General features: G+C 42.4%; 1 protein-coding gene and 1 pseudogene across 1 annotated transcript; both read right to left on the reverse strand.

Moving 5' to 3' along the window:
• Nucleotides 1–3,465: 3,465 nt before the first annotated feature.
• LOC120680206 lies at nucleotides 3,466–5,435 on the reverse strand. The gene is made up of 2 exons (XM_039961816.1): nucleotides 4,928–5,435; nucleotides 3,466–4,501 (listed from the first exon to the last, which is right to left on the reverse strand). The coding sequence occupies exon 2, from the start codon at nucleotides 4,499–4,501 to the stop codon at nucleotides 3,995–3,997; it is 507 nt and encodes a 168-aa protein (XP_039817750.1). The 5' UTR covers nucleotides 4,928–5,435; the 3' UTR covers nucleotides 3,466–3,994.
• Nucleotides 5,436–9,121: 3,686 nt separating this feature from the next.
• LOC120677964 overlaps nucleotides 9,122–23,419 on the reverse strand; it is an 87,449-nt pseudogene continuing 73,151 nt past the window's right edge.

The following is a 23,419-nucleotide window of genomic DNA, read 5'->3' on the forward strand; positions in this document are numbered from 1 at the left end:
TCCATTCACATCTCGATTTTGGTAGAAGTTGCATGAGTCAATGGATATGAAGTTGAATTTCAGCTCAGCGTATCATCCGCGGACAAATGGTCAGACTGAAAGGACCAATCAGGTGTTAGAGGATATGCTTAGAGCTTGTGCTTTGAAGCATGGAGGAAGTTGGGATAAGAGTTTGCCGTATATAGAGTTCTCTTACAACAACAGCTAACAGGCCAGTTTGAAGATGGCACCTTTCAAGGCATTGTATGGCAGAAAGTGCAGAACTTCGTTGTATTGGAGTGAGATAGGAGAAAGCTAGTTGTTCTGCCCGGAGATCATTAAAGAGGCCGAACGACAGGTGCAAGTTGTCAGAGAGAATCTGAAAGTGGCACAGTCTAGACAGAAGAGCTATGTAGATACTTGTCGCAGAGAGTTGACATTTGAAGGAGATTTTGTGTATCTCAAAATGTCACCTATTAGAGGTTTGCACAGGTTCAAGGTCAAAGGGAAATTGTCGCATCGTTACATTGGCCCATTCAAGATCTTGGCCCAAAAGGGTGAAGTAGAATATGAGCTAGAGCTACCAGCCCAGTTGTCTTGATGTGCACAACGTGTTCCACATATCGCAGCTGAAGAAGTGTTTGAGAGTGCCAGAGGAGGAATTGCCACTGGAAGAGTTGAACGTGCAGGATGATCTGACTTATACTGAATATCTGGTCAAAATTCTGGACACATTGGAGAGAATTAATCGGAGTAAGAGGATACGGATGTGTAAGGTTCAGTGGAGTCATCATGCAAAGGATGAGGCTACTGGGAATGAGAGGATGAGTTACAGGCAGAATTCCCTCATCTCTTTGTTAGCCCAGCCGAATCTCGAGGATGAGATTCTTTTTAAGGAGGGTAGGTTTGTAACACCCTAATTTTCAAATTAGGAACCTAAATAAATTTAATTAGATTTGTTATAGGTTCGATAAGTTTTTAATTATTTTATCTTGAGTTTAGAGCATTTATCGTGAGATAAATAAAATACTTATCCATAAAATAAACTTAAGGAAAATAGGTTTGTGCATCTCATGCTGCTTTGCATTATTTTATTATTTGTTGTTCAGTTTGAATTTGAATTCCTTTGAATTTGAATTGAATTGGTTTGAATCATTTGCGAAAATGGAAAAAAAACCTTTCCCTCTTCCAAGCCCAGTCCACCCAGCCCGCTCCCTCTCCCTCTTTTTCTTTTTCTTACCCCGCGGCCCAAAAGCTCACCGCCAACCCAGTTTCTTTTCCCTCCGGCCCGACCCACCTCTCCGTCTTCTCTCTCTCTCTGCCACCGACTGGTGGGCCCCACCTATTGGGGCTTTCTCCTTTGCCGAGCCGAGCTTGGACTCGAATTCGAGTCCAGCCGCGTCCCGACGTCCATGCCTTGGCGCGCACGCCAAGGTGGCCCTGCCCGGTCTATTTATAGGCACCGCCCGCACCCCTTGACTCGCATCAAGTCGCGCCGCAGCCGCCGCCTTCAAAACCCTAGCACGCGCCGCCGTTCCACTGCTTCCCCGTCGTGCTTGAGCCGCCCCGGAGCTTCGCGTAAAGGTGAGACACGCCGTCGACCCCCTTTTCCCTCTCCCTCTTTCTCTCCTTCGCCGGGGTTTGCTCGCCGATGTTCCGCCGCCTCTGGCCGCCACCATGCGCTCTGCTCCGCTTGCCCTCGCCTCGTGCAGAGCCCCTAGATGGTTTTGCCGTGCAGCGTGCATGCTCCCCGACCTAAATCCGAGTTGAATCGGGGCCGGAATTGCATATACGCGATACGCCGATGACCCTGCCGCCGCATGCCGCCGCTCTGCTCGCCGCCGGCGCCTCCCGCCCCAACAAACCCTAGCCATCGGATCAGGATCTGACGATCCAGATTAGATCTAAAGCCCATCAAACCAGAGCCGTCCGATCTAGATCTAACGATCCAAATTAGATTCAATCTAGGTCAAACCTAGCCATTCTAGTCAACTTTAGGCAATTTTGCAAAAAGACCCCTTAGTTTTCTGAATTTAACCCACAGTCCATCTAGTTCAAAAATATTTATAAAATAGCCCTTTCTTTTATGTTTTAGCCCCTAAAATCTTGTTTTATCTCTAACTTTCTCGTTTTAACTCCGTTTTCGACGATTCTTGCGCTCACGCGATCCTTGCAACGTGTACAATAGTTTTGTAACCTCGTTTTGTACTGTTTACATTGATTGGTGTACTGTTTCTTATCTCTTGTATTTGTTTGCTTGTATGTGCTTGTGTGGGCGTTAGACGATCAGCAGTTCGAGCAGCAGCAAGACCAAGGCTTCGAACGACCGGATCAGCAGCAGCACTTTGTGCAAGGCAAGTGGTCCTTGATCATACTTGTTAACCCCTAAAAATTCACCAAAAAACACTTTTACTTTATGTACATGCATGTGTCTACGATATGATAGGACCCAAATTAAGGATATGCCTAGTTTTGTTTATCCTTCCTTGATGAAACATGGGTTATTTAATTTATGTTGGGTAGCTTTGCTAGTTACCTTTACTTTGGGTTATGGTTGGTTAATGATGAGACAAATGTTACACTTGTTTTACTTCATGTTCATAATGGTATAATGTTGTTAATCAAGATCATGTGCTTAATTGGAACTTGGAGAACCACCTAAGAAAACGGTGCAACCACAATACCATATGGCTCTGGTCTTGGCTCAGTAATTAGATGATCTATATGTCGTGCCTGGGGGCGTTTGATTGGTGGATTTTGCGTTTGTGAATTGATGGAGCGGGTGAAAGAAGCTTCGTCTTCCGAGGTACCGCAGAAAGTCAGGGACCAGTGCGTACATATAGTGATTCTTTGGAAAAGCCTCGTAGCGTCCCTATGCAGTCATACCTAAGGAAGTGTGATATGGTGCTTGGCCCGCACTTGCATGGTTGGGTTTAAAGTTCTTTGAACTTTTACGCGAATTATGGTGAAAGTGTACAACCTCTACAGAGTGTAAAACTGATATATCAGTCGTGCTCATGGTCATGAGCGGTTTGGACCCTCACATGATAATTGATGTTGAAGTTGATCTAAATCGATGCTTTACTTATGGTTATTGTTGTTTATCTTCATATATGCTTATCTTGTGGGTTAATGGTATAAACTTATACTTAGTTAATGCTTGCTAATAAAACTTGACCAACTAAAAGTGCTTGATGCATTAAACTGTGTCAGCTTTTCCTTGTTTAAGCGTTGCATGTACTATAATTGTTTTTCCTACCACTTGTTGAGTACCAACCATAAGTGTACTCACCCTTGCATAATTGCTACTCAGACCAAGGTAACTGTTCGGAGTACCCAGAAGACTTTGAGGATTTCTCGGCGTATGTCTCCCAGTCATCGGCCTGTGAAGTTGAAGATCCGCTACTACTCTATAAACATTTAATTATTCGCTTGAGTTTAAGACATTCGATCATGTAATAAACTTATTAACACTCTCTTTCGTTATGCATTTGTGATGATATTCGCTTTATAGTCTATCGTATGTGTGTAAACTTGATTCTAGTGCACATATGAGATGCATTCGGTTTTCCTTCTTAAACCGGGTGTGACAGGCAAAGTGCACTGTCTTGTTACCCTGAGGGTTTCTTATTATCTTGACAAATGTGGACCATGAAGGATATATGCCATATGCAAGATAGTACCCCATTGTGTAGTGATGGCCATTGACTTCAAAGTTCACTGGAGGAGCATCGCCAGCAGCTAGCCGTGCAAACAAATGGGATCTTTGCAGGACGTTAATGTCATTGTGAGAGCCAGGCAACCCAAAGTATGGATGCCAAATCCATAGATCATATGATGAAACAGCTTCAAGAATAATCGTTGGGTCATGACAATGCCCAGTGAACTGCCCATGCCATGCTGCGGGGCAATTTTTCCACTTCCAGTTCATGCAATCGATGCATCCAAGCATACCTGGGAACCCCCTGGCTTCACCCATTTGCATAAGTCTTGCAGTGTCCTCTGCATCTGGTGCTCACAAGTATCGCTCCCCAAAGATTTCAATCACTGCTTTCATAAACTTCTTCAAACTCAGAATAATGGTGCTTTCTGCAATATGAAGCCAATCATCAAGAGAATCAGCAGGGACACCATAAGCGAGCATGCGCAGTGCTGCAGTAATCTTCTTAAGAGAACTATGTCCAAGGTCCCCAGAAGCATTCCTTGTCTGCTGGAAGTATGGACAATGAGCCTCCACAGCGGCTGCAATTCGCAAGAATAGCTGCTTAGACATTCTGAACCGTCGCCTGAAAGTAACCGGACCAAACACAGGGTTATCTGCAAAGTAATAATCAAATAGCTTATCATGGCCTTGCTGCTTGTTCCGATGAACCACTTCACGCCCTGGCACGGAACCACCACGCTTGGGCCGCTCATTCCTCTCCATCTCCTCCATCTCAGCAATCAAAACTGCTGCCATCTCGAAGTCATCATCAGACTCATCGGACTCATCGTCAAAAAACAAATCAAGAAGTGAACTCATCTGCACAAAAAGGAAAAATAATTAAACATCCTGATTAACTCAAACTGAATGAAGGAGGAAGGCACGGCCAAGCTAGGATCATATGCAAGTAGTAACTCACATATCATTCATATTACAGATACACATGTAGAAATATTTAGTGTGTAGAGAAATGAAAGGCTAACCAAAATACACTTGCAGAAACATTCAGTTCTTTTTCAATGCAGAAACAATTGCTCAACACACGAGTGTGACAACAATATGGTAGAAAAAAACGATAGGACTTTTTCATATTGCAGTGCAGAAACAGTAACAGTGTGTATATCCAATATATATGCTGACAGCACATCAACCAAGCAAAGAAACAAGATCTGCTCGAAATCAAATCCACGGACTCCAAATCACATTCATTAAGCAGATCTGTACAAAGGCATCCAATTTATATACCGTTCCTCGTACTGCTGGGAGGAGATCAGGGGCGCTGGGCCCTGGCGATTGGTGGAGGTCTGACTCCTATGCTGCGTCAAGGAATCCGGCGAGCGTGGCCTCCCTGTCCGTCTTCGTGCCTGCACTTCCATGTGCGAATTGACGAGCAGGACGTGTCCTGGACGCCCGACCCGACGAGCGCTGGCTGCAACCAGGGCCTAGGGGATTGAGCCCCGGCCTCGACGGCGAGGAGCTGGTTCTCTTCCGCTACCCACCGGGAGACGTAGGGAGAAGCAAGCGCAAGCACAAGAAGATCGATTTCATTTGGGAAGAGGTCGATTCAGGTGAGCAGGCTCACGATCTGGTGTATGGTGCAGCACCGGGGAGGAGCGAGACGAGCGGCGGAACTGGGATGGAGCGGCGAGCGGCGGCATTGGGACGGAGCGGTGAGCGGCGGCGCCGGAACGGAGCAAGGCGGCGTGCAGAGCCCGACGGGGATAACTCCCCGCGCCAAAAGCAACGGTGGATAGGGGAGAGGGGTGTCTCCCCTTTATTTGGGGTGGTGTGGACGTGTTTTTGGTAATTGCCAAAAAAATTTTGGTATTGGAGATAGTATTGGTAGTTTGCTGGAGTACTTCTATTCTCTAAATGATAGTTTTTTTGGTATTAGAGAGAGTAATAGGTAATCTGCTGGAGATGCTCTAAGGGGATCTTTTAAACTGGTTTTGCAAAGGTGGAGCGGTTAAACATCCAGTTTCATAATTGAGGGGGTGATGTGGTCCACACTCAATAGGTTAGGGAGTTATGTAGACTTTTTCCTATTACGATTTAAGAACTAGCAATGGATTATACCAATATACCGCCTATCATCGATTATATATATATATATATATATATATATATATATATATATATATATATATATAAATTTGGCATCATATTTGAGAAAGAAAAAAAAGATCAGCACGCCTTCTCCATAGTCAAACTACGTATTGATGGTGATTAAAGCAAGAGACCGACGTTTTTTTACTGCTTACTAGTTGTTTTTCTTATTGTGGTTTCTCTGCTTCATTTTCTACTACTGAGTGACGTTATCTCCTCTGTTTCCTTGTAATTCTTCTGAGACATCTGTAGGCTTGATGTGCTGAGCCACCCTGGTGGCATATGTGCCTACGTACCTTAACAGCATGGTAAAAGTAACAAGCTGGGCAGTTCTTTTTTTTTTAAAAAAAAACGGAAACACACAAACCATATATTAGGCTTGTTGGGCCTCCATCCTAATGGAACGAAACGGAGGAAGATTAACAACCCATTTCAAGGTGCTTGTCTCAAAGCCGTTAAACAATTAGACACAACACCGTGTGTACTTGCCTTGATCTCCATTCTCCAGCGAGAGCAAGCTTGACCCCCATCCAAGTCTACGGCATAAATCATGGGAACAATCTTTTGCCTTATTAAAAAAAAATCATGGGAACAATCTCTCCGGAGCAAAAGCTCTGGAGTGGCCAAGCCAAACCTTTGCAGGCAATCAGCATCTTTGGACCTGAACAGACCTGGATAATTAATTATTTGGAGGATATCGTTCATGAATCATGATACAATGGTTAATATTGTTTATCTCGAAGATCAGATAACTCACTACTATGATGTCAAAGCCGAATGTATTGAATTATTCTATTTTCGTGGTATGCATATTTTATACAAAAATATTGAAATATATTTTTGTCAAACATCAAGGTTTACTTTATCATTACACACATCATTATATTATATTAGTCGAACGGTACAAATATCTGGTACGAGTTCGTTATTTGGTCTCCAGGCAAGGTATATTCACACTGGTATTGGCTCCACAAAGAGTCTCTTTATCGCCTCTTTGATAGTGTGTGAAGAAGTGAATTTGTCGACGTTGTTCTGATACATAGTTTCCAGTCCGTGCGAAGCTAAGCACCATATGTGACACGATCATTGTTTGCTCTGTCCTTGCAAGGTGATGCTGTAGCATGTCCTTCCATAAATCTTCGATGAGTTCTTGTATCTCTTTGCACGCTTCATGCATTGTTGTCCCATGCTCCTTCTGTAACGAACAGGGCCCCATTTAGGCCATTTCGAGTGACAACGCAATCAATGAGACTAACGAGTTTGCAAGATCGTATTTGTAGGAATTCTTTAGGTCCCTTGGATAGAGTCCAAGCAATATCCGAGACGTCCAATGCACCGTCAAGACGAGACGTCCAATGCACCGTCGAGACGAGACGTCTAATGCACCATCAAGAGGGGTGTCCAACCCACCGTAGAGATATCAAGTCGCAGTGAAAAAGCAGAGAGAATATATTTGGAGTGTCGAGATAACCGCCGCGACGAGTTGGACAAGTGCAACAAGAAACAGGAAAAACACAGTGTGACCGGATAATCCGACACCCCCATGGTCGGACTATCCGACCAATGAAGCCGGATGATCCGACACCAGAAAAGAAGGGTCGGACTATTGCTCAGAGCATTCTTCAGAGAGGATGTTTTCACTGGGTTGAAAACTACCTTCACGACCGGATGATCCGACGTGAGGGATTTGGAGCGTCGAACTAATGGTCGGATCAACGTCCAGAGAGCATGTCAAAAGGCACAGCAGAAAGACTTCAGCACCGGATGATCCGACGCACCATCGGACAAAAGCGTCGGAGTAATGATGTCGTGTTTGCATGCGCAGAAGAAGAAAAAGTCTTCAGTACCGGATGATCCGACGCCCGTCGGAGTAATGCGTTGGACTATCCGACGGCCTCCACGTCAGCTGTCAGAAGGTCAACGGATACCCAAGGATACAGAGTGGTCGGATGATCCGACGCCCTTGGTTAGAGCACCGTCGGATTATCCGACGCCCTACGCAGAAAAAGGATTAACGGCTCTAAACGGCTAGTTCATCTTGGAGGGCTATATATATGGGTTTTCCCCGGTCATTTGAAGTTTGCTGGAGTTCAGAGAGACCCTAGACACATTGAAGAACATCTCCAAGCCAACCAAAGAGAAAATTGATCACATCCTTAGGTTTAGTACTAGTTTAGCTCTTAAGTGAGTGAGTGAGCAAGGTTTGTGCCTTGTGCCTTGATTCTGGGAGAGAACCACATCTTGTACTCGGTGTGCCGGCCCCTTGGAGTCCTGGTGGCTCGCCGGCAACGTCTTCAACCCTCCGGTTTGGTGTGGAGCGGCGGCGACACTCTTTGTGCGGGGGACGTGGAGACCCCATCCTTAGTGGAGAAGCTCCTTAGTGGAACCTAGGGCCAAGGCGACCGTGATTGTGTTCACGGAAGAGACTTGGTGGCCGAGAAGCAATACTCTTTGTGAGTGCTTCAACAACGTGGATGTAGGTGTGCCTTTGTGGCTAACCAAACCACGGGATAAATCCTCGTGTCAAAAAGTTTGCTTTCTCTCACCTCTTCTTTAACTTTCGCATTTCTTATTGCAATCTTTGTGTGCCTTTACTTTCATAGGGTAGAATCTTGATAGGATTGGCATAAATTGTATAACTCTTTTGGAATGAGGGTTTTCACACTAGAAGAACACTAGTTGCACATCTAGATAGTATGACTTAGTTTATTTTATATGCAAATAGTTGGAGCTTGAGGTTAAGGTTTTTAATTTACCTAATTCATCCTCTCCCTCTCTTAGGCTACGAGCACCCGATTTCTTTCACCTTCATGTAACACTGGACAGTGGAGACATTGTGATCCCCTGTTTTGCTCACGCTGCAAAACATTATTGTAGAAAAATAAAGGTTGGCCCATTGTTTGTACTTTGCTAACTAGTACCATATTGGAAATATTCCTTTCTGTTTTGTGGTATCGGATTAATATTCTTGATGAATATTTCACTGAGAAGAAAATACAGTTCAACATTCAGTTTACTGAAATTATATGGTTTGGAAATTTAGTCTTATCCTAAGGTTGCAACTTGATGTTCAAATGTATAAAGATAACACAGACCAAAAATGAAATAAAATTAAGAGAGGTGTATCTTTTCGAGAAATTATGGAACAAACCAAAAATAGAAATAGTGTGCATCAGATAAATGAAAAAAAAACTATAAGGATCATAAAGATGAAAATCCAAGTGCAAAGAGATATAGAAATACCTCAGTTGATGCCATAATTTTACGTGGCGGAGCTACATGTAGTTATTGGTGTCAGCGGACCCCGATAAATTTGTTAAAAATCAATGGAAATCAATGTTTGTTACTGTTTTTCATAGGCAAAGACCCCAGCGTGCGATAGGATAGACCCTGTTCCCATTTTCGGTTGGCTTCGCCCAGTGTCTGTCTTGTTACTATTTCACCCATTCCAACCAATGAAGCACATGCTGTTGGAGAGCCTCCGCTGCTTCTCATTGAAAGGCGAAGATGTTCGCTCAATGTTTCTGGTGTATAATTCTCATTGCGCCATTTAAGTTCCTCAACGTATGCTTGCACCAGTTGCTTTAACTGTGCCAAAGTATACGTTCAAGGTCATTTCACATGTTGATATTACTTCAATAACTGATTAAAAGTTTAATACCAAATGAATATCTATAATTGGGGGTGGAATGATAAATAATGATCACTCCATCTAGCAATAACTAATATAGTTTTCTTACAGAATGAACCCAAGAAACATGACATGATTTTATATTTGATACCATCGACCATCATATACGAGATCAAATACTGACCGCCTCTTTTAAATAGAACACACGGTAGCTCTTCTCAGTTCCTAGTTCCTCCTCAAATGAGCAGAATGTCTTCAATAAGTACAAATAGAAATCCCTTGTGTACTCTGGAAGCAAAGTTACAGCATTCTTGTCCCACCTGCATTTTAGCCATAAGTTAACACTTGTGCTATAAATATGTATATTCTAACAATAATAATAAAGTTTACTTTTAGTTTTTTCAACTATGGATATTTATATGAAAAATAATGATGTTCATGTTGTTCCAGGGTAATAAATACCACATTATATTCAAATGATAAATGCGGGAAAATATCTATGGTTGTTTCTACAAGTTCACACATTATTTTTGAAGTACACTAGTTACTGATGTTCTAGTCTTTTGTGTTTATATTTTTTGCATTGCGTAGTTCTTTTTTGTCTAATGCCATATACTTAAGAAAAAAAATGGAGACGTACTATAATTTACCTTGTGCCTTACATCCTGTTCAATCATTAGTCCCTATTTTTAAATAAACACTTTTTAAATTTTAATAAATAAAAATGGTGATTTTTGCATCTTATTCAACCAAATAATAATGCTAAATCTACATTCAGATAATTAACATAGATGGTAAATTGAATGGGAAAAAGGAATTTTCGTTGCCTACAAGGGCAGTCTGACCTGAAAATTGCTTCCCCAAGTTGCATGCTCTCTTCAGTGGTAGAATATATGTCAATGAAATCATCTAATATAGTAATAAAAGCCATCATCTTTGCAAGTATAATTCGGGAGTGAGAATGTTGAGGCTCATGACATGCCCCCGTCATCCAGAAATACATTTCCACTATCCTATTTCTGACAAAATGAAAGTGATTCAACATTGAGCTTCTTCCACCACCTAAAATATACATAAGAATAAATGAATTTCTACCATGATTTAATCTGTGAGATTAACCTATGTTCAGCAAGAGATTTGTATAAACTTACATTGTGACCTCTTTTAGCTCCTCACAGTAAAGAAGTTGCAAAAGGTTAAAGTTCAGTTTTGCAAACTCTAATATAGCTTCCTTTCGTGTAGCCTCCTTTCCATAAATGGGAATGTCGTTCCTCGTTTCTAAAATCCCAACCCTTCAAAAAAGAGGCGTGTCAAGGGCACATGACACTTCTTCAGCAAGTGGTGACTCCAGATTCTCTAGTTCACCTTGAAGGCATCTTCTGGTGAAAGCAATTGCCTCATCAAGCAATGCCTCTCCATGAGTCCTCAGGTATGCCGCATTGTATAGGTTTAACAAGCCTCTAATATCAGCATCCACAAAATTCCCTTGTTTATCTTTAATATAGACTTCGAACTCATATGATCCTACAGCGCTACGAGCTTTCCAAAACTTCGCATTGAACTTGCGAAAGTTTTTATACATCATGACAAAGTTCACAAAGTATTGCACAGCAAGACATCACATCAAGAATACACCTATTTCCTTGGGGCTCGCCTCTTCAGTGCACCCTTCAACCATCCTGGCACCAGTTTCAACCGCTCCAAAACAGATCTCGAGTCAAAAATACCAGGATGAGGAGGCTGCATGAAAGTGATCGGGTGCTCTAGCCTAAGAGGGGGAGGGGGTGAATTAGGCACTAATAAAAACCTTGACCTATAGCTCTAACTAGATTGCACAAAACTTAAACTAAAACAAGCTATCTAGAAGTGTAACTAGTGTTTTCTAGTGTGAAACCCCTATCCCAAAAGAGTTTAGCACCCTATAGCTTTTCCTATCAAGAAACTACTCTATGAAAGTAAAGGCGTACAAAGTGCTAGCAAGAAATGCGGAAGCTTAATGAGCGGGATAGGAGATAGCAAACTCTTTGACGCGGGTGTTTATCCTGTGGTTCGGTTAGCCACAAAGACACATTTACATCCACGTTGTTGTAGCACTCACAAAGAGTATTGCTACTCGGCCACCAAGTCTCTTCCGTGAACACAATCACGGTCACGTTGGCCCCGGGTTCCACTAAGGAGCTTTACCATGAAGGATGGGGGTCTCCACGTCCCCCGCACAAAGTTTGTCGTCGCCGCTCCACACCAAGTCGGAGGGTCGATAACGTTGCCGGCGAGCTTCACGCTCCAAGGTGCCGGCGCACCAAGCTCTTGGTTTGGTTCACTAAAGAACCACAGCACAAAGGCTCTAAGCCTTGCAACTCACTCACTAAGAACTAATCCTTTGCACAACACTCCCTAAGTGTGCTAAGGGCTAAAGATATGATCTTGATGCACTTGTATGGCTTGGAGATGTTCTTGTGTGTGTGTGGGATGTCCAGCAACTCCAGCAAGCTTCAAATGGCCAGGGTGAGGCATATATATAGGCAACCAAGTCTTGTAGCCATTGCTCCAACGGTCAGCAGAAAACTGCGTATCACCGGATGAACCGATGCCTCTGGCATGGGTAGCGTCGGTTCATCCGGTCACTCTAAGACCCGAAGTAGCCGTTGAACTCCTGACAGTGACACAGTGACCACCGGTTGAACAGATGCTTAGCCGTCGGTTGAACCGATCACTCACAGCACTCAACAGTCTTCTTCTCTTCTGCTGACGTCATTGCACCGATGGTATGCTCCGATGCCCCGTCGGTTGAACCGGTGCTAAAGAAACTTCTCCTGGGCACTTGACATCGTCTCTGGTACACAGTACGCCCAATGCACCGATGCCCTTTCTTCGACCGTCGGTTCAACCGGTGCCTATAGGCTGACTTGGCTTCGATTTCCTTCTGCACCAAATGCCTAACCGGATAGCGGAACCCCCGTAGGGGTGGCCCTTCGGGCCTAGCTTTGCCTATTTTCTCTTTGTCATCACTTGAACCTAAAAGCCTGAGAATGCTCATCTTAACAATCATATTAGTCCAAGTGTTGTGTGTGTCATCAATTGCCAAAATAATATATTGAAACATGACACTAGAGGCCATTTTCGTTACACTGCACCATGTCGATCACAATTCGAGCTACTTCCTCCAGGTCGTCAATTTCTTTATCCTTCCTCTCCTTATGACGATTAAACTTCTGGATGGTGACCATGTTCTCTGCAAGCTTTTTGTCGGCACCATCTAGTTGCTTCTCAATGGTCTTCTTGTACTCTTCAAGATCGGCATATGCTTGTCGTAACTCTGCACAATCTCGGAGAGCCTGATTTCGCTCCCCTGGAAGAGCAACATCACAAGGCATCAATCCCCAGTACACAGATAACTAAGAGTGTTCTTTGTGCACTACTTACTTTGGCTCTGGACCAATTCCTCTTGGGTAACACCAGATGAACCCCCAGCTTGAGCTGCAGCTAGCTGCCGCTTAAGATCGGCAATCACAGCATCTTTTTCAGCAAGTTCTTGTTTCAACGCATGAACTTCCTGGAGTCCTTCAGCCTTTATGGCCAAGATGGAAGATTTCAACCTAGATCGTAGGACTATTTTCTGCACATTCAGGCAAAGAAGATGTTCAACTCTGTAGTCATAAAGATATACAGGTGACTACATTTATCAGTTCAAGGCATTACCTTATAATGCTTGTAAACTCGATGAAGTGAGTTCACGACATCATTGCACAAGTCCGCCTCTAGAAGATCATCTTCAATCAGCCCGACTGGGATCTCATCAATTTGCTCAGGGAAAGACGATTTGGGTGCTGCAGCACTCGATGGATCCGATCCCGGGGGAGGCATATCTACACGAATGGAAGGATGGGCAGATTGAGCAGGTTCTCTATTATCCTCTGCCTCCACATTTGCTGCTTCGGTCCGGATAGGAGGAGCAGCAGCATCCCGCACTGCCTCAACTCGAGTACTGTTTGGAGGCTCGGGGGCTGAAGTTCTTGCAGGAGAACCAACAGGTTTCAGAACTGGCAGATTCAGTACGGCAGCAGATCTATTCAAAGCAAACGGCCAAGTACTATACTTCTACCACGACAGTATACAAAACTACTCGCATTGCAAAAAACTTACGTTTTCGTCCTCTTCACAATAAGCCTTGATGGTACTCGCAGCACTTTACGTACTGGACCAGTACCAGTCATAGGGCTGTTGAGCTCGTAGTATGAGTGGGAACACTACTACTACCCATGGAACCACTCCCACTGCAGCCAACTTCCTCCGATCTTCCATCAACAGGCATTCGATCTACAATGGTGTTATAATTCTACAAGATATACAAGTTAGCGACTGCTAGTGGCAAACAAAGTCACTGACCGGGTTAAATAACTATCCTTTCTCCATGACTTCTACGGATTATCTTCTTCAGAATCAGATGATGATATTGGATCATTTTCAATTATTGGCTCATCAATCTTGAAGGCCACAGGTGTATGGAAGATTCTTTGTTCCTTTGCCTCGACAGAACTGGGGATAGGAGGATCACTCTTAAAAACCTCCACATTCGCCTGCACAAGACATCCTGCTTATGTCAACAACTTTTGAAGATAAGGTAATAAGCTGCAACAAGTTTTCGACAAAGACAAATCTTACCTGCAAAGGAGGATTGCTGGCTCAAAACACAGTGGGCACGTATGGCACACTGAGTTCATCTGGAAATATGTTCCGGATTATCCTCAGTCCACCTTTTCGCTCCATTGGTTCTGCGGAAAATCGAGAGCTATCCTCAGGACCATCATACTGAAAGCCAAAATTCTTTCACCATTGCAAAGGCTGAATTCTGTGCATAATCTAGTTAAACACAACAGATATTGCTGTTACTCTTTTCTCTCTCAAACAGAAAACAAGATCTTGCAACTCTTTGACTTGATCAACACTGCGAGGAGAATTCTTGTTAATCCACTCGCGAAAGTACTCGGGTGGATCAGAAGAAAACTTAGGCAGAGAAGGAGGAGGATTTCCAATATAGAACCAATCCTTTTTCCAGTCAGGATCAACATGAATCCTAGGAAACTTTATATATCTGTCTAGTATCTCTGAGGGAAGCTGCAAATTCGCACATCCAATGCTACCAATCTTGTCAGCAGATGGTAGTGGAACCAACTTATACAGACTTTGAAACAACTCGAAATGTGGTTCAATTCCGAGGAAAGCTTCACAGAAGTGAACATAAACAGCAATATGCAGTATTGACTCTGGGGGTAAGATGATGGATCTGAATCGCATAATAATATAGAAGACCCTGGAGAAAATCGCTAGCAGGGATTGCCAAGCCGCGTTCCACAAAAGCGGTAAATAAAACAATCTTTGAATCTCTAGCAGATGGGGAAAACTCTCCTATGGCACTTCACCATTGGATTGCATCTTTTGGTTGTAGAAGGCATTTCCCCACCAAAACTTGCAAATCGTCCTCAGAACACTTACTTTGGGCCCATGACGGTTCCTCAATCTGAGAAATTTTTTCTTCCACCTGCTCCTTCCCTTCATGCTTCCGTTTCTCTCCACAGTTGGATTCGGCAGAGCTCTCCATCCCGAAATCTACGAGTCCCTTGATTAATCAAGCGCGGGGACTAGGGCTGTAGAGAAATCTGTAATTTTCACCTGGAAACCAAGAAGTTGCAGGGGCAAAGGGCGCAAGGTAATGGCGGCGGCAAAGGTAAAAATTTGCAAAATCACCAGATCTGGCTTTATACCTTACCAATGGCAATTTGGTAAATATAATGGTAGCCCAAGCGGTACCTTTACCGTATCGCTCTGTTTTCACATACCAAGAGTATTTGTTCACGGGGCAAGTTATTTTCATTAGGTCCTCTTTTCAAGGATTTATTCAAAAAACAAAAGCCATTTTATTAAATCTGGTCACATACCCATACAAGTATGCCACGATGTCTTGGACCCTTCTCTCCAAATTGGGGAATTTGGGCACAAGGCTTGGGGGCTACTGAGTACGTGGCAAAAGGAATTTGTTTTTCAAAAATATGTAAAAGCATTCGATTAAATTCAAAACTCAAGATGGACCCTCAGCCTGAATTCTTCGATTCAACCTAAGGCTCGGGGGCTACTCCATATGGAGTGTGATTGTTCATCGCACACCATATATGAAGATTTTCATCCGAGGGTGTAAGACTACTCGAGCAGGAGCACCATGCAGCCTTGGTGTAGCTCAGGAGGTACTCGGAAGGCACATTCTACGCAAAGTTCAGGAACTATTCGACGACAGCTTCAGAAGTACTCGAGGACTTGCAACTACTCGGTTGCGAAGAGCTCGGGGCTTGTAAGATCCGGGGCCACGGGATACCTAACGTGGCACAGTTCAGTACCAGATATGGGATGTGGCATGTCTCATACCCATTCGGCATGTAACTAGTCGGATAGACTTAGAACTAGTCGGTATAGAAGGAAACCACCCGAGTAGTACTCGGTGTAGACTCTTAGGCTAATACCGATCTAGGGTTCCATGTAACCTTGCTCCCCCGGCCTATATAAGGGCGGGCAAGGACCCCTCCAAGGGTAAGATTCCATGATAGCCTAGCGCCTACATACCCATCTTCATCCAAGGCAATACAAACCACCCAACAGGACGTAGGGTATTACGCAACTCGCGGCCCGAATCTGTCTAAACCCTTGTGTTGCTTGCACCATCATGTTCTTGATCTCGGCATCTTCCCACTATCATCCCTCTACCTAAGGGTATCCTTAGGTAGACGTGACGGTAAAACACCGACAGTAATAGTTACCTATGGTAAAATGGGCAGCTCATGAGAAAGGAAGAAGTCACCCCAGAGAGTTGGGTGGAGAAGAAGGCTTCTTCATCTCCTCCTGGCCAGAGCCAGGATCATCTTCATGGCCTGAAGCCATGTTATATGTATATCCTACCGATCAAAACGCACCGATCTCTCTTACTACTAGCTAGTGATGTATGGCCAACCCGGAGCCATGCATCATTAGTGAGACCCATTTGTGCACTTGAGAAATCTCGATGGATGTGCGTGGTCAGAGAAAGGATTCTTTATTTCATGCCTTAAACTTGTGCCAGATCTCTCGTATGTGCTTTGGGCGTGCAAGAGATGGAATGGATGAGCATGCTCATATGGCTATTTATATGCTTTTGGTTCACCAGATGGGAACAAGTCTCACCTAAGTTATCGTCTTGATGATGCCAGCCATCCAATTGTAAGTTAAGTTGACTCAAAGAAAAAGCCGCATCAATGGAATCATTTCTTTTTTCAAAAGGGGTTAGGAACTTAGGATGATTTTACTAAAGCATAATGACTTCCATACCGAAAATTAGAAGAAATGGATATTATACTAACCCAGATCTGTGCCACCACTTTATATTGGGTAATTAGTACTATTCAAACCTAGGACCTGGAAACATCTCAATAACTCGAGCACAGTTGAGTTCAGAACTCGTCTCATTGAAGAGAAAGACCTGCACAAGACTTGCTCCTAAGATGAAGACCTTACCTGCCAAGATTATGTAAACAAGTCTTTGATCAGTACCCTGTCAATTATGCTGCCAAATAATTTAGTACATCTGCCTACATAATTCTTCTGCTAAACACCAAATAACAAAACAGCTTACGTGCTAGCGGAAATTTTGCAAGGATAGTCAAAGAAGTAAACGCTCAGGTATGATTAAATTAAGTTTTCAATTGAAGACTTAAGACTCAAGAGAGGCAGATTTGCTAGGTTGTCAGCTGTCACAGTTAGCTTTGGGAGTTTGAGGATGCACGGCACACATGCAAATTTGGTGCAGTCTGCGGCACGCGCTCTTAACCTTTGGTGCCATATGGTGGTTATACTTCCGTTTCAGTTTTTTAGTACACGTTTCAGAATTAGTCTAACCGAAGTTTGCGTGTATATATAAATGGGATCTGCTATTGGGTTGAAGCCTCACTAATCAATCTTTTTACAGAAGTAGGCCTAACCCAACAAAATGCTCCCATTAGAAAGAAAAACATAGTACATATAGCAGACACGATGAAGCCTCAATAATCAATTTTTTAGGTTTTTTTAGGGGGAGGTCAATTCATTTTTAGGACAGCATCACAAACCTGGAACGGTTTACAAGGCTGATATTTCTATAAAGGAACAAATCTGACAAAACTGAAATTAAAACTAAACTTGTACGCGAAGAAACAAAAATGAGAAAGCTGATTAGGGGATAGATTGAACCAAATGAAACAGTTCGGGGGTTAAGTGGACAAAATAAATAGGTGAGGGGAGTAAAATAGACCTTTTCCCATTTGGAAAAGTTCCATTTAAAATAGTAGCAACATGAACAAATAATACACAAATAACTTTAAATAGTGTACCAATAGGTAGTTTATATTTTTAGAAAAATGGCAGTGGTTTCATATTTTCTTGATTTAAAATGGAGTAGTTATGAATTTTTAAGTTTAAATAATATTCTTTTATATTTCCATAAAATCGAAAACCACCTTTGAAACCACTCAAAGGGTCAAATTTGCCCAGGTTTGATAGTTGGATGGCTCTTTGTGTTCGGTTTTGTAGTCGTGGGTTGAAAACCAGACTTTTATAGTTGGAGGGTGTAAACCGGACCTTTCCCTTTGTTGATTTGGTTCACTTCAGATTCCAACCGAAGCTTGTGGTCGTGGTTGCCAGTATGAAGGAGATTAGGAGACAGCAGTAGTGCGGTGGAGTACCTCCCTTTACTGTAAGTCTAAAGCCCACATGATAGTATCCTGTTTTGCCGACAACACCACTCCATTCAGACATGTTAGTAGCCCTTGCCATATTCATCCATCTCATAAGGATCAAAATGCCTTTTGGAAAAAGTCCATTTTACTCCCCTCACCTATTTACTTTGTTCGCTTAACACCTGAGCAAAATTTAGGCTTACTTTACTTCCCCAAACTATTTCATTTGGTTCAATCTACCCCTAATTAGATTTCTTTTTTTTGTTTCTTCACGTACAAGTTGAGTTTTAATTTTAAATTTTGTAAGTTGACTTATAACATAGCTCTACATTAAATAAAATATATTATATTTTTTTCATGATTACTTTTCGTACAGTTTTATATATCTAAGATCAATTTCATATTTCTAACCTATGAAAATAACCATGAAAAAAATCTTAGTATAACTTTTTGTATAAATCATCATGTTTTGTATCTTTCACAAAATTTGAAAAATTGAACTCATAAACAGAGAAATTAAAAAGAGAAATCTAATTAGGGGGTAGATTGGACCAAATGAAATAGTTTAGGGGAGTAAAGCGAGCCCAAATTTCGTTCAGGGGGTTAAACGGACAAAGTGGATAGGTGAGCGGAGTAAAATAGACTTTTTTCCCTTCTAAAAATACTAGGAATACCATTAAATAAGATGTACATAACTTCAAAATGGTGTACCAACATATAGTTTATAATTTTATAAAACAATTGTCACGAGTTTCATATTTTTTTGACTTAAAATAAATTATTTTTATAATTCTTTTGAAACAGAAAACCACTTTTGAAACCAGTCAAATGGTCAAATTTGTCAGGTTTCGATAGTTAGATGACCCTTTGTATCTGGTTTTATAGTCGCGCGGGTTGGAAATCTGACTTTTGTTATAGTTGGTGGGGTGTAAACTGGATTTTTCTCTCAACAAAATGATATTTCTAGGCCTGAAACTCACAAGAGAAAAAACGAATGAACACAGGGGGTCCAAGTATATCCTGGTACATATTTCCGCATAAGTTTTTATCACTGGTCAATTTTCAAGTTCCATAGTCCAATGGAGCACGGATATTTTACAGTAAAACAAGAGCAAAAGATTCTTGCAGAACAGGAAATAGGGTGGACATCGTTCAGTAGTGTACACAGCAATGTTTGAACAGGACATGACAACGCCAGTACGTGCCCACACCTCCGTCACCGTCTGAGCTCATGCATGAGCGAATGTGGCCTTCTTTTTCACATTTGAAAACGTGTAACATATTACACATTAATGCTTGAACAGGACAGCTGAAGTCTACCTCACCGTATTGCCAAGGTGTCTGCTTTTGGAGATTTTCGTGGCAATATAATGTAGTGTAGTGGCAAAATCAGATGCCTCTCCACTAGGACCACTGTGACCAAAGGTCGAACAGTTATGGGTGCTCACCTAGTTGTAGCTGCGATCCATCTTCACTTGGAGGATCATGATGCTGCGCGTTGTTGACATCCTCAAAAAACCGGGAGAAGAGCAAATGATGGCTTCGTCTCATCTTCTCCTACACCGCCGCCATCGCTTCCAAAACTAGTCGTTGCGATCCATCATGGCTCGAGGAAGATTTTTAAGGAAACAAGGTCGCCTGAACATTTTATTGCATTGAGGAACAAAACATTACAGACACATTTACATGATCAGGAAAGACACAGAGGTGAAGTACCTAAGGGAGAGGAGCAGCAAGCAAGAAAACAGAAAAAGGAACAGAAGGGCAGGCTATAGCTTGAGGGAGAATATGCAATAGTTTGTTACAGAGATCTTCTCCTCTGAACTTGATTGCTCCATTCAGAATATGCAACAGTTTGTTACAGAGTTTTTCTCCTCTCTACTATATTACAATATTCTTACTCTACCTTAGAGATAGTCGACTCCTAGAATTTGGAAAACGCAAGTCTTGTGGTGGCCACTTCGTTTAATACAATTAAAGGGATTAATTGGAGTATAATAGATGGGGAAAAGGGTGTTTTCACCTTTTTATTATGTTTAGAACAATGTTGGCTCGACATAGAGCAATGTTATCATATCTTTAATTGCGTGGGAAAATGTGAAGGCATCTGTTTTCTTGTATATGTAGCCTGCTGTCCTTGTAAAATCAGCAACTGTTTTTGAGATGATCTTTGGCTGTTCGCCTGGCATGAGGAAGAGTTTCATCATATCCTTCCATGTGTCTTTTAATAACTCTTCTATCTTCTCACATGCATCTTGCATTGTTGCCCTATGCTGCAACATATAACATTGTACAGTTCATGCATGGTGCCCCCCAATTTGCTCACGCTGCAACATAGAAAAACATTAATACATTTAATAAATGTATACCATAGTTATGCATGTCGTTATTCAGATCAGGTAACGTACTAAATATTTGTATATATTATATGCTGTTTGGTTACATTATTAACTTGGTGTTGAAGTTCAAATTGCTATGATAATATAGCAGTACTATGGCGCATAAATATGAATAAAGGTTCATTAATTCACATGTATGAAGCAAGAGAGACAGACCTCTGATGATGCAATATCATTGGACAGTCGTGCGATTGTTGTGAAACACTCAAGAAGTTCTGGATATGTCAAAAGCCAGTCAAGAATTTCCTTTGTTATAGCGTCACCCATCCCAACAAATGAAGAACATGCTACTTGAAAGGGAACATATCAGGTGCAAACTAATCCCTTCGTGCAAATCGTGCAAACTTCAATCTGGGCCACCGGATCAACATCCAAGGGGTATGGAGGGATTGGATAATTTTACAATTAACCGCCCGCCTCTAATCACACTTTTGCAAATCCCCCCTCCCACTCCCCCTTGGATGTTGATCCAGTGGCCCAGATTGAAGTTTGCACGCGATTTGCACGAAGAGGTTAGTTTGCACCTGATATGTCCCCTACTTGAAAACCTCCAACGGTTACCCTTGAATCTTCTAAATGTTCATTGATTTATTTTTGGAACATAATGTTCATCACGCCATTTTATCTCCTGAGATCATCCTCAGACCAACATCTTTAACTGCATTCAAAATATAAATAGGTGACTTAGGACATGTTGATTGTCATTGATTGTTTTGAGATTGAAGTATAGTTGTTATATTTTTTTACAAACTTGGTCAAAGTTAGACAGGTTTGACTGAGGAACTGTCACACCCGATTTTGAAGGAATAAACCGAGCCATAAATCATATGTGCGCCAGGATCAAAATTACACACATATGACGACAATAGTAAATAACAGTAGCAATGTCATAAAGTACTATAATTATTTATTACAAACCAGACGAAAAGTCACGAATATAAATAGATAAATAAATAAGCGTTTCAGTTTGTATTTATTCTAGCAGTGGACCATCCAAACTCGGTAGCTGACTGGGGGAACATATGCCTAGAACTCCTGAAGATCCTCTGGAAAATCCTCAAACTGGCCTTGTTCTGAGCAATGTTATTATAGCAAGTGTGAGCACATGTCGTACTCAGCAAGTATATTAGGAAAATAAATAACATGAAAGGCTTAAACAAGGATAAATGACTGGCTGAATAAAGCGGTAAGCATTTTAATTAACAGTTGAACATTAACAGCTATTTACTATACATGTATAAAACCATCCCATATTTATGAAAAAGAAGTATATATCTGAATAAAAAATAATCTTGAAACAATAGATAACTGAATTAAAGCATTGATTTCAATTAAGTAGATATGTGAGGGTCCGAGCTGCTCTTGACCGTGAGCACGGCTGATATATAATTTTTCACTCTGCAGAGGTTGTACATTTTTACCACTAGTTGTGTTACCCGTCACGCAGTGCTGATAAGGCACACTCACCACAGTTCTTTAGGTATGGCTGCATGGGTACACTACGAGGCCTTCGCAAAGACTCCCTAACCAGTTGTAGCCCACTAAGGTTTCAGCAGCTGCGTGAGTGAACCTCCCCCAAGGCGTGACCATAGCCATGCGTACACCCTCGGCAGGCAGCGAACCCCCCATCACAGCCCCCCTCCCCTCCCCCCAAATGCACCTTCTAGTAAGCTACTAACAAGCTAGAGACATCTAATTAATCAGCCAAAATCAGAGCCATATAGTCTTTGTGGTTGCGCTATTTTCCCGGGTGGTCGCTCCATGGTTGATTTTAATCAAGTTCACCAAATCATCATATCGTTCCAAAAGATATACATTAAAGTCTCATATCTCAAGTAGCATTATTATAAATCACCCATAACCATTGTTCAACAGCTAAGCAAACTACCCAGAGATTTGATAAAAGAAACCCGGCTATTCAAGGAAATGGATAGTCAAATAGGATAATAGGTAACCATCAATTTAATGCATGCAAGTGTAAAACAAATGTTATTAGGATGAAATATGATCAAGGAATATACTTGCCTTCCTCAGTCACTTGCTGCTGCTCAGATTCTTCAAAATCTTGATCTTGGAAATTCTCGAACGGATGCTCGTCTACTCGTCACGAACAAGCCAAGCACACAAGTTCATGCAAGCAAACAATAAAAATAAATTAAAACAGTACATCAATCATTGAAAAACAGAGGTAAAAGGTTTAAAAACTGGTTCTATGAGTTGCAACGATCTAAATGGTACTAAGAAGCTTAAAACGAATTTAAAACCGTAAAGATACGCTAACAATGGCTCTGCAGGGGCATATTTGTGAGAAAAACTATTAAAAAGGGCTAAACAGAAAGGAATCGAGGGCTAAAACATAATTTCGTATAAAAACACGAGGCCTAACGTGCTAAAACGTCAAGATTAGACGGTGGGTTATATATTGGAAAAACTTAGGGGGTTTTCTGAAGAAACAGGACTAAAACAAAAATACTCTTGAACTAATGCGGATTGCGGGTTTATTACTGGAAAACAGAGGGGCTTTTCTGCAAAATAGACAGGGCTAACCAGTGGGAACGGGGTTTGATCGGATTAGACCCGTTCCGGACCGTTGGATCTCGATCCGGCGGCCTGGAGGTGCGGTTGGGCTAGCGGCGGCGGGTCGCCGGAGGACAGCGGCGCCGCTTGTCGACGCGGCAGGGGCTCGCCGGCGAGGTGCCGATTCGGCGCCCCAGAGCACCAAAAATTGCGCAGAAAAGTGCTATGGCACGAGAATGACGCGGGGAAACCGATTAAGGGGGTTTTGGAGCTCGGCGAGGCGCCGGCGGTGGCCGCCGGCGAGGGGGTGCGGCGGCGGAGGTCCGACGAGCATGGGCAAGCTCGCCTAGGC

Source organism: Panicum virgatum, chromosome 6N (assembly GCF_016808335.1).
Source record: "Panicum virgatum strain AP13 chromosome 6N, P.virgatum_v5, whole genome shotgun sequence".
Taxonomy (NCBI): domain Eukaryota; kingdom Viridiplantae; phylum Streptophyta; class Magnoliopsida; order Poales; family Poaceae; genus Panicum; species Panicum virgatum.